This window comes from Theropithecus gelada, chromosome 14 (assembly GCF_003255815.1).
Source record: "Theropithecus gelada isolate Dixy chromosome 14, Tgel_1.0, whole genome shotgun sequence".
NCBI classification, from domain to species: Eukaryota; Metazoa; Chordata; class Mammalia; order Primates; family Cercopithecidae; genus Theropithecus; species Theropithecus gelada.
The window spans coordinates 85,709,004-85,721,055 of NC_037682.1; the positions used below are offsets into that span (position 1 = coordinate 85,709,004).

Below are 12,052 nucleotides of genomic sequence, written 5' to 3' on the forward strand. Positions count from 1 at the left end.
CGCGATACAATTTAGCTCCCGGGAAGAAGGCGAGCGGTGGGAGGAGACGCGACGCGGGGGCGCCATTTTTCTCGCCGCGCAGGGAGGAGCGACTAACGTGGGCGGAGCTGTAGCTCGCGTACTCTGAGGAGGCGGGGTTGGCGTAGGCGGAGATCGGGACTCCGGTGTTTTGCGTGCGTGACCGATTCGGTGAGTGGAATAGCCAAGAACATTTCGGCAAATAACAAAAAGAAAATGTGCGGTCAATTGTGAGTGGATGAGAACTGCGAGGAAACAGCCTCTCAGCCCGGGTCGTTTCCGGTGGTCTCGCGTTTGCTGAGCTGTCGCCTGGGTTTCTAAACCTGGTCCCGAGTGTGTGGTGAGGGTGACGAGTGGGATGTGTGCCTGAGTGTTTTGTCATCCTGTGTCTACTTTTGCCTTCAAAATCCTTGTGTGTGAAAATATTCGGGAAGGTTACTCGAAGTTTGTAACCTTTGTGCTGGACGCCAGTGTTATTCCGTAGCACGCCCAGGTCTCCTCCCCACCTTTGCACCTGTTTCGGGAGCGCACCCTTTCTGCCTCCCAGGAATTGGCTAACACGTCACAAGTGAGACCTGTGGAGGATTTCTTTTTCCTAAGTTTCCTCCTACATCCCCCCGCCTCCCACATTAGTTCCTTGACCGGTTTCTGAGTTAAGATTAAGCAGTGTAGGCCGGGCGCGGTGGCTTAAGCCTGTAATCCCAGCACTTTGGGAGGCCGAGGCGGGCGGATCACGAGGTCAGGAGATCGAGACCATCCTAGCTAACATGGCGAAACCCCGTCTCTACTTAAAAAAAAAAAAAAAAATTAGCCAGGTGTGGTGGCGGGCGCCTGTAGTCCCAGCTACTCGGGAGGCTGAGGCAGGAGAATGGCGTGAACCCGGGGGACGGAGCTTGCAGTGAGCCAAGATCGCGCCACAGCACTCCAGCCTGGGCGAGAGTGCGAGACTCCGTCTCAAAAAAAAAAAAAAAAAAAAAAGATTAAGCAGTGTAAACTAGTTTTGGTGGGGTTTTTTTCTTCGAAAGTTTTTTGTTTTGTTTTGTTTTTTGCTTTTGTTTTTGTTTTTGTTTTTTTTTGTTTTTGTTTTTTTTTTGAGGCCGAGTTTCGCTCTTCTTGCCCAGGCTGGAGTGCAATGGCACGATCTTGGCTCACCACAACCTCCGCTTCCCGGGTTCAAGCGACTCTCCTGCTTCAGCCTCCCAAGTGGCTGAGATTACAGGCATGCGCCACCATGCCCGGCTAATTTTTTTGTATTTTTAGTAGACACAGGGTTTCTCCATGTTGGTCAGGCTGGTCTCGAACTCCCGACCTCAGGTGATCCGCCCGCCTGGGCCTCCCAAAGTGCTGGGATTACAGGCCTGAGCCACCGGCCTCCCAAAGAAATTTTAAAAAGGAATGAACTGGTTTGATTTTTCTGGTTTCAAACTTCTGTTTTCATAAGGTAAACCACAAAAACCAGTAAAGCTGTCTAGTCTTATTTTATAGTTTACATCATTTTAGGATAGAGCGTGCCTTAAAAGTAATCTGGTCTCTTTACCCTCCTTTGCTCCATAGATTGGACAATTTCGGGGATAAGAAGTCTGACACTGCATTTGATCCACAGGGGCTGGGCAGTGACTAAGCTCCAGGACTGGTATAGCATGTCCCTCACTGCCATATTCAGTAGCAAGCCTAGCTGTGTAATTTGTGAGGCTCAATGCAAAATGTAAATGCAGCGTCCCTTGTCCAAAAAGAAGGGGAAAAGTGGTATTAAAAGGAAGGAACAATTAACTCCTAATGCAGAATCACTGAAATTTCACATTTCATTTTTTTTTTTTTTTTTTTTTTGTAAGAGACGGAGTCTTGCTCTGTCGCCCAGGCTGGAGTGCAGTGGCCCGATCTCAGCTCACTGCAACCCCCACCTCCCAGGCTCAAGAGATCCACCCACCTCAGCTTCCCAAGTGGCTGGGACTACAGGCGCCCGCCACCACACCCGGCTAATTTTTGTACTTTTAGTAGAGACCAGGTTTCACCATGTTGGCCAGGCAGGTCTCAAACTCCTGACCTCAAGTGATCCACTTGCCTCGGCCTCCCAAAGTGCTGGGAGTACAGGTGTGAACCACCGGGCCCGGCCACATTTCATATTCCTTTGTTTGTTTTATAGAGACGGTCTTGCTCTGTCATCCAGGCTGGAGTGCAGTTGAAGCAAGATATTTCTCAGACCCCTTCGTGGTTCTTGGGGCTGCGGTGTCTCCCTTTCTCAGCCCGCAGCTCTCGACTCCTCGCGGGAGGGGGCGCGAGAGTGAATGAGGTGGGAACTGGAGTGCTGGAAGCCAGGAACTCCACTCACTCAGGCCTGCTGCGCCCCACCCTTTATGGGAGGGTGCGTGGGGGTGAGCAGATGCTGGAGCCCGAGCGAGTGGTCTCCTGCAGGAGCGAACTCCATGCAGGCCGTGCGGCTGTATCTGAGGGATGCCCGCGACTCCTGAAGACCCACAACCTGTCTCACAATCTGTCATGGTTGTGAAAAGTTGAGGGAATGTCTGCACGGGGTCTAACGGTGTCTGGTACACAGTGTGCACTCAAATGGTAACCAGTTTAGTTGCGATAGTTGGTCTACCCCTTCAGGTGTTAACCTCTGCAGCTCCATTTCCTTTCTAGACCCTATTTCTGGGCCATCGCCTCCCACCAATTAGGCAGGAAAATATTGTTTGCCTCTATCTGGCCCAAGGCTGTGTTCCTGGAGTTTATGTGAGAACCTAACCCCTTTCTCAGCTCCAACTGTAACCCTCTCCCCACCTCCAACACACACATACACGTGCTACCACACTGCCTACAGTGCCATCACCGTGCCTGAAGTTCACCTCATTTTAGGATTGGGCGGGCCTTCATAATTTAAATTTTATTATGAAAAAGTGATAGGCTAAGGAACTCATTTAATTTTTTGTCTAAATGTCAAATATAGAGTGGAAAGCTCAAGTATCTGTTATAGAAATGCTTGAGAGTCCTGTATGCACTGTTATCCACAACCATTTAAACACTTATCCACAAATCCCTAGTAAGGACCCCTAATAAGTACATTTCTAAACCAGTTATTCAAGCTACATCCTCCCAGGATTGGATTTTGTTTCTACTTTGGTAGGGGCATAAATAAACAGAAACAACTGACCTAACTTTTTACTAAAGAAAAGAGATAATAAAGGGAATACAATTAAGATTACATTTGGATTTTAACTTGTGTTTTTATTCCTACTGCCAGCAAAAATATCTAAAGTGCTTTTATTATCATTATAAATGAATATACTATTCATTGTGCAGATTTTGACGTGTTCATAAATAAGTACCCAATGTTTGTTTGATAAAGAATGTGATAAAATGTTAACATTTGGGAAATCTGGTGAAGAATATACAGGAATTATTTGTATGTAATATCTGTTAATCTGAAATTATTTAAAAGAAAAAGTTAAACTGTCTCATTCCTGAACAATTATAAATTATTCAACCCAAAACTGAAGGGGGCCTGCCCCTCCACTCGTGTGGGTATTTCTTGTCAGGTGGGACAAGAGACTGAGAAAAGAAATAAGACACAGAGACAAAGTATAGAGAAAGAACAGTGGGCCCAGGGGACCGGCACCAGCACTGGTCTCCGAGTTCCCTCAGTATTTATTGATTACTATTTTCACTGTCTCGGAAAGGGGAGTATGACAGGACAACAGGGTGATGGTGGGGAGAAGGTCAGCAGGAAAACGTGAGTAAAGGAATCTGCGTCATAAATAAGTTCAAGGGAAGGTACTGTGCCTGGACGTGTACATAGGCTGGATTTATGTTTCTCTTTACCCAGACTTCTAAGTGTAGCAAAGAGTAACAGAGCAGTATTGCTGCCAGCATATCTCCCCTTCAGCCACAGCATGGTTTTCTCCTGTATCAGAATAGAACGAATAGTCGGCTTTACACGGAGACATTCCGTTCCCAGGGATATGTGGGAAACAGAGGCCTTCCTCTTATCTCAACGGCAAAAAGGCCTTCCTCTTTTACTAATCCTCCTCAGCACAGACCCTTTATGGGTGTGGGGCTGGGGGACGGTTAGGTCTTTCCCTTCCCACGAGGCCATATCTCAGGCTGTCTCAGTGGGGGGAAACCTTGGACAATACCCAGGCTTTCTCGGGTATAGGACCCTGCAGCTTTCCGTGGTGCATCATGTCCCTGGTTAATAGAGAATGGAGAATGGCGATGACTTTTACCAGGCATACTGTCTGCAAATATATTGTTAACAAGGCACATCCTGCACAGCCCTAAATCCCTTAAACCTTGATTCAATACAGCACATGTTTCTGTGATCACAGGGTTGGGACTAAAGTTACAGATTAACAGCATCTCCAATCAGAACAATTTTTCTTTGTACAGATCAAAATGGAGTTCCTTTTGTCTTCCTTTTCCGCATAGACACAGTAACAGTCTGATCTCTCTTTTCCTCACACAAAACTATGTTTAAAATAATTTAAGTATGATTATGTAAGATTTGGGGGCCAGGCGTGGTGGCTCACACCTGTAATCCTAGCACTTTGGGAGTCCGAGGCAAGTGGATTGCTTGAGCTCAGGAGTTTGAGACCAGCCTGGGCAACGTGGTGAAACCCCGTCTCTACTAAAATACAAAAAATTAGTTGGGCGTGATGGCACACGCCTGTAATCCCAGCCACTAGGGAGACTGAGACAGGAGAATCACTTGAACCTGGGAGGCGGAGGTTGCAGTGAGCCAAGATGGTGCCATAGTGCACTCCAGCCTGGGTGACAGAGCGAGACTACATCTCAAAAAAAAAAAAAAGAGATTTGGGACGCTTTATAAACAGTTATATATATTTGGGAGATTAGATTACATATATTAAATCAAGAACAATAAAAGCTGCTATTTGATAAAGTACTGAAGTAAATGTAACATCCTAAATGTATGTAATAGAATGGTTATAGAGGATATGTTGTTGAAAAGTACTGGAACTAGAAACCCAGTTTCTAAACAACCTACAAATCTTTGGAAAATTAGAAAAAAAAATTTAGAAGAATATTTCAGATGACTGAAGATCACCTTTCCACTTGCTAAATAGGCATGTTAAGGGCAGAGGCCACTCAGATTAATGAAGTGTTCTATTAACAATTTTAATGAGAACTCCTGCAGTACTCTTAGAAACACCCTTAAGAGTCTTGTCTGTGTTCCCTGTTGTGATTGGCCTGGAGTAGGATACCTGTCTACCTCATATTACTTGTATTTTTCCCTGCCTTCATTTTATCTCCCTCTGGTTGCACACTTCATCACTGAACACTTAAGGTAAGATACTAATCTCTGTGTATGTGTACTTATTTGTTACAAAGTATACTTGGCATATATTTTATTTTTTAGTTGCAATGATAGAAAAGCATATATTTAACTATCAAATTATAATTGGGTAGATTATCAGAATTGAACGTTAAATCTGTTTACCAAGAAAGTATATTTATTTGTAAATGAAAATAAAAATTTGAATTTCAAAGGCTAATCATTCCATAAAAGTTTCCATTCGTATTTGTAATTTAAATTTTATTTTGACAAAATGATAGTCTAAGAAGCTCATTTAATTTTTGGCCTAAATGTGAAATATAGAATAGAAAACACATATCTATTATAGAAATACTTGCGATCCTATATGTACTGTACAAATCCTATATGTACTGTTATCTACAACCATTTAAAAACACTTATCCATAAACTCCTAATAAGTACCTTTTGCTTCAAGACCTATATTCCTTAGACCAACCATTAGAAAATTGGATGTTCACTCCAGCTATATGATTTTAAAAAAGAAAATGAATTGGCCGGGAGCAGTAACTCACACTTGTAATCCCAGCATTTTGGGAGGCAGAGGTGGGAGGATCGCTTGAGACCAGGAATTCAGGATCAGCTTAGGCAACATAGCAAGATCGTGTTTCTATTAAAAAATTAGTTTTAAATTTTAAATTAAAATAAAATAAAGTATAAGTATTAAAAGGTCACTTGTCTGTTTCTCACTTGGAATATTAAATACTAGAAGCTGTGTTTGCCTTTTTGTGAAGATAGAAACCTAAATGCCCTTTTGTTCTGTTTATATGTTTGAATGCTAAAGGTTCATTTCCAAAACAGAAGCAGTTCATACTTGGTGCACTGTGGACTCTTGTGATAATTAACCAAGAGTAACTCTATTTGTCCAACCTTACACCTAAAGAAGAAAGAAAATGACTTGTGCTGAGTTTTCTTTTCATGTACCAAGTCTAGAAGAGCTTGCTGGAGGTAAAAACAATATTAACTTTGGATTTTTAAAAATTATCCCAAGAGAAAATTCTTTTAAAAAGATTCTAAGATCTATCTATATCTTACTACTTACCTATATCTATATCTTACTTATCAAAATAATACTTTTGGTATGGAATTCATTTTCCATTTCAGTTTCTGTTCTGTCCCATTTTTATTGAGAAAATCCAAAATTCTGTCCCTCCAAAAAAACTAAAATTATAATTTATAAATTCTTTTTTCTTTCACTTATAGATTATTGATGATACCAACTTTACAAGATGTAAATGATTAGTAATCCAAGACTTAAGCATGTGTGATGCCCAAAGAGTTGCACAATTTTGCTTTACTTTTTTCACTTACATTATTCTTTAAATGTATATTCTACTGTTGTATGTTAATCGTATTCCCAATATAATTCCCCCACACCACTGATAATGACAGACTGCCAGTGAACTTGCTTTGATTTCTCTCTGTGTTTATTTTTATATATTTCACCTTGTTCAAACAAGTATTTAAGGCAGTTTCCCAAGATAAATTAGGAGGGAAGATAGGCAAAAAAAGGAAAACAAAAACAGGCACACAAAATGAAGCCAGGAATAGTTCTTATCCAAAACTGTAATGAAATACCTGAAATGAATAAAGGTCAGAATACTAACCTTTATTTGACAACCTCTAGGTTCTGTTCTGATGGTAACTATATACCTTCCCTTGTTTCTCAAAATGTGTTGTTCTGGTAGTTTGTCATCCTGATAAGGTCGAAGTCAAGAAATAGACTCATTTTTGCTTTGTTGTAACTTTTTTTATAATCTTATAATAATCTGATAATCTTTTTTTCCCCCCTAATTGAATGGTAGCTAGTAAACAATCTGTATTGTTTGGCCTGTATTTCTTTTTCATCAATCTGTCTTCCCTAATATGACAGGGTAGCTAGGAATTTTTTCTTTTTCTTTTCTCTTTTTGTAGACATAGGATCTTGCTCTATTGCCCAGGATGCTCTTGAACTCCTGACCTCACTTGATCCTCCTGCCTCGGCCACCCAAAGTGTTGGGATTATAGGCATGAGCCACCATGCTTGGCCAGATTTTTTCTTTTATTACTTTTCTAGAACCTGTTTTCACTTTTGTGTTTGTTTCTCTTTTCCTTCTATATGTGCAGGATATATTCAGTAAAAGTAGAAATTTTATGGCCTGGTACAGTGACTCATGCCTGTAATCTCAACACTTTAGGAGGCCGAGGTGGACAGATCACTTGAGGTCAGGAGTTCAAGACCAGCCTGGCCAACATGGCAAAACCCCATCCCTACTAAAAATACAAAAATTAGCTGGGCATGATGGTGTGTGCCAGTAATTCCAGTTATTCGGGAGTCTGAGCCACAAAGAATCACTTGAACCCAGGAGGCAGAAGTTCTGTTGAGCCAAGATCGTGCCACTGTACTTCAGCCTAGGTGACAACGTGAGACTCAGTCTCAAAAAAAAAAAAAAAAAAAAAAAAAAATTGACCAGGTACAGTGGCTCATGCCTGTAATCTCAGCACTTTGGAAGGCCGAGGCAGGTGGATCACGAGGTCAGGAGTTCAAGACCAGCCTGGCCAACATGGTGAAACCCCGTCTCTACTAAAAATACAAAAAATACCTGGGTGTGGTGGTGGGTGCCTGTAACCCCAGCTACTCGGGAGGCTGAGGCAGAAGAATGGCATGAACCTGGGAGGTGGAGGTTGCAGTAAGCCGAGATCATACCATTGCACTCCAGCCTGGGCGACAGGGTAAGACTCCATCTCAAAAAAAAAAAAAAAAGAAATTTTGTAAGAACTTTTGATCCTTAAAAGTACATAGGGTGAGGCAGTGGCTCATGCTTGTAATTCCAGCGTTTGGGAAGGCCAAGGTGAGCAGATCTCTTGAGCCCAGGAGTTTGAGAGCAGCCTGGGCAACAAGCCAAAACCCCATTTTTATAAAAATTAGCCAAGCATGGTGGCACCCACCTATAGTCCCAGCTACTGGGGAGGTTGAGGTGGGAGGATTACTTGAGCCTGGAGATCAAGGCTGAGTGAGCCAAGATCGTGCTGCACACCACTGCACTCCAGTCTGGGCGACAGGGTGAGGCTATCAGAGTGAGACTCTGTCTCAAAAAAAAAAAAAAAAAAAAAAAAAAACCGTTGAGGCTAGGTGTGATGGCTCATTGTAATCCCAGCACTTTGGGAGACACAAGGCAGGAAGATCATATGAGCCCCAGAGTTCGAGACCAGCCTGGGCAATATAGAAAGACCTCGTCTCTACATATAAAAGAGAGAGAGGGAAATATTATCGGTCTTAAATTAATAACTTTGAGATACCTGTGCTTTTTTACGTTGTTATTGAGGTATAACTATCTACAGTAAAGTACACTAATCTTAAGTGTATAGCCTGATGAATGTTAACAATTGTTACATGTATGTAACTGCTATCCAGATCAAAATGTAAAATATTTTCAACATCCCAGAAGGCTCCTTTGCATACCTTCCCAGTCAGCCTTGATCCATTGCCTGTTTCTGAGATGCATAAAGTGAAGTAATATTGTATATAGTTTTTTGTGTCTGACTGCTTTGTTCAATATTTTGTCTGTTACCTTCACTGAAGTTGTTACATGTGATTACTTACTTTTCAAAAAGTTTAAATGTTCACATTTCAGTTGGTTTTTGGAATCTTCTTTCAAAAAAGAAGGTAATCCTCATCCTCACACAAGTGCAGGCTGTTTATCTTCAACAGTTGGAAATCACTGTAGAGGAAGTATTTATGTATCTTAGTCTACATTGTACTATATGATTATGTCTAATGTCTAGTTATATTCATTAATAAGACCATTTCCCCCTTTGTTTTTATTATACAAGTTGAGATTGGGAGTGTGTTGGGGGCACTTTTGATATGTGGTAGCTAAGTTTTTACATAATGTTAAATAATCTTATTCCTTGTCTTTATTAGTTATGCAGAAGGGGTTAAAAGATAACTTTGCTGATGTCCAGGTCTCTGTAGTTGATTGCCCTGATTTGACTAAGGAACCCTTTACCTTTCCTGTAAAAGGTAGGCAATTTTTGCAATTAGCTTTTGTTTTTTAGTCTAAATATTTTTTTTAAACTAGAATTATTTTTAAGGACATCTTAAATTATCTACAAATAAAGGATATTGTCACAACATTTAGGCTAAATTGTGCCAAATTTCTGTGCTCACTCTTCTGATATTAATTTCATTTCATACTCTTGTGGAAAAGGATTATGTTTTATGCAGTTATGTAACCTTTACAGATGATAGAATAGATATCCAATAGGTTAGAATTCTTTGTATCACATGAGAGTTTTGCTTTTAGTTGCTCAGACTGTTATGGAAACTGATTTTAATTTTTATGATTTTATTTATTCAAGACCAGAAGGGATCCTAAAAGCCTTGTATTTGAATAATCTATTAAAACTAATCCTTCAACAAATTTGCCAAGTGAGCATCCACTGTTTGAAGTGAGAAGGAAGGGAAATTAGTATTAGGAGAATAAAATAATTTGTCAGTGTGATATTTATTTGATGTTTCAGTTTTTACAATAACACCGCAAGGTAACTAGTAGCCCTGGTTTATAGATGAGAAAACTGAAAAGGAGAGAGGCTAGATAAGCTCAGTGTAAATCATAATCAGGATTCAAATGCAAGTCTTTCTCTTTCCAAAGTCTAACCCTCTCCCGTTATACCCTGTTGTGATGAGGAATTTGAGAATAAGCACTCAAAGTGTTCTTTTTATTATGTAATTAACATCTTTGCTAAAAAGGAGTTTGCCATAGAAATTCTGCACTCCAGTTCTGTCTTAAACCTGACTTTGAGATACATTAACATGGGGGCATTTGAATTGATTGTTTTTTGGGGGCCTTTCTAGCTTAAACAATCTTTTATTTTAAGTAGAGCTGTAAATTCTAGAAGGCTTGTGTACCATATGGCAATGTCTTTTAACCTCTTCAAACCATTTAGCATCCTTTTTTTTTTTTTTTTTTTTTTTTTTTTTTTGAGACGGAGTCTCGCTCTATCACCCAGGCTGGAGTGCAGTGGTGCGATCTCGGCTCACTGCAAGTGCCACCTCCCAGCTTCACGCCATTCTCCTGCTTCAACCTCCTGAGTAGCTGGGACTACAGCCCCCCGCCACCACAACCAGCTAATTTTTTTGTATTTTTAGTAGAGACGGGGTTTCACCATATTAATCAGGATGGTCTCGATCTCCTGACCTCGTGATCTGCCCACCTCGGCCTCCCAAAGTGCTGGGATTACAGGCATGAGCCACTGTACCCGGCTAGCATAATACTTCTTTATAGTTTTCTTTTTTTTTTTTTTTTTTTTTTTGAGACAGAGTCTCGCTCTGTCACCAGGCTGGAGTTCAGTGGCATGATCACAGCTCACTGCAACCTCCGCCTCCCGGGTTCAAGCAATTCTCATACCTCAGCCTGCCGAGTAGCTGAGACTACAGGCACATGCCACAACGCCTGGCTAATTTTTTGTATTTTTGGTAGAGATGAGGTTTCACCGTATTAACCAGGATGGTCTCAATCTCCTGACCTCATGATATGCCCACCTCGGCCTCCCAAAGTGCTGGGATTACAGGCATGAGCCACTGCCTAAGAAGTTACATTCTATTAGAACAAAAAATTTGAAATTAAAAATTAAAAAACAATTTTAGACAAAAAAAAAAAAACAAAAACCACCCCAAAATAGATTTTTTTAAAGAAGTAAGGCGTTAAAAACATTATAGAAACCTTACCCAATCCAAACTTTGGCCCCAGTTCTAACTCTTGCCCTTGCCTTGTATTACCTTTATGCCACCAACTATATAAGCCATGCTTGGTTATGATGATATTAGAGACACAGGTACTTAAAACAGGACAGGGGTTCTAGGTACTCATGTCTTCCAATCCCTGTTATTTGTAAAACTTTATGAGAATGGAGAAGTTATGTACTGTTAATAAATTAAATTCATGTCTTCTGGCATTTTATTATTAAATTAGATGTTTGCCTATTTTTAAGATGGCTTGTGTTTTTGTTTTTTGGGTTTTTTTTTTTAGGCATTTGTGGGAAAACTAGAATTGCAGAAGTAGGAGGTGTGCCTTACTTATTGCCTCTTGTAAACCAAAAAAAAGTAAGTACTTTTACTCTGCATGTTCACATGAAGATTGTAGAAGTTGGGTTGATTACTCTGTTTATTATTAGAAGACCTGTTGATCAATTGGCAAGGAAGTGCTAATGGATCAATAATAAAAGGTAAACTAGGGACTTTGTACAAGTTGTGACTTAAATAATATTTTTTCTTCTTTTATAGGTTTATGATCTGAATAAAATTGCAAAAGAAATCAAGCTGCCTGGAGCTTTTATTCTTGGAGCAGGAGCAGGTCCATTTCAGACTCTCGGGTTCAATTCTGAGGTCAGCATGTATAAGAAAATTATTTTACTTTATTGATTTGACATTTGATTTGTCTTTTTGCTTTTAGTGCCAAAAATCCTACTTTCTGAGTGAATTATAAGTCTCTCTGCAGGTTTAATACTGCTTGATATAGATTTCTGCTATAGCACACACTCCAGCTGGACTAACTGTAATGGAGTACTAACTTATAGTTTTAGATTTTCTTAGGTTATAGGTTCAGCCTTAGATAAATGCAGGGTTCTATGGTATTCTGTTGAAGGTTCTGGATTATAAAACATTTATAGTCTTACTGGATTCCTTTTTTTTTTTTTTTTTTTTTTTTTTTTTTTTTTTTTTTTTTT

General features: G+C 40.3%; 1 protein-coding gene across 6 annotated transcripts in view; it reads left to right on the top strand.

The window, feature by feature from the left end:
- The first annotated feature begins 55 nt into the window (after positions 1-55).
- The window catches only part of C14H11orf54 (chromosome 14 C11orf54 homolog), a 22,085-nt gene continuing 10,088 nt past the window's right edge, over positions 56-12,052 (top strand). For 3 of the 6 annotated variants that reach the window (XM_025358166.1, XM_025358169.1, XM_025358170.1), the window contains exons 1-5: positions 56-189; positions 6,146-6,292; positions 9,249-9,347; positions 11,356-11,429; positions 11,610-11,711. In XM_025358166.1, coding sequence (XP_025213951.1) covers positions 6,238-6,292; positions 9,249-9,347; positions 11,356-11,429; positions 11,610-11,711 — 330 coding nt within the window. In that variant the 5' untranslated portion in view covers positions 56-189; positions 6,146-6,237. Of the gene's footprint in view, positions 190-1,850; positions 2,587-6,145; positions 6,293-9,248; positions 9,348-11,355; positions 11,430-11,609; positions 11,712-12,052 lie in introns of all 6 variants that reach the window. The other 3 variants (XM_025358168.1, XM_025358171.1, XM_025358167.1) reach the window with 2 other exon arrangements.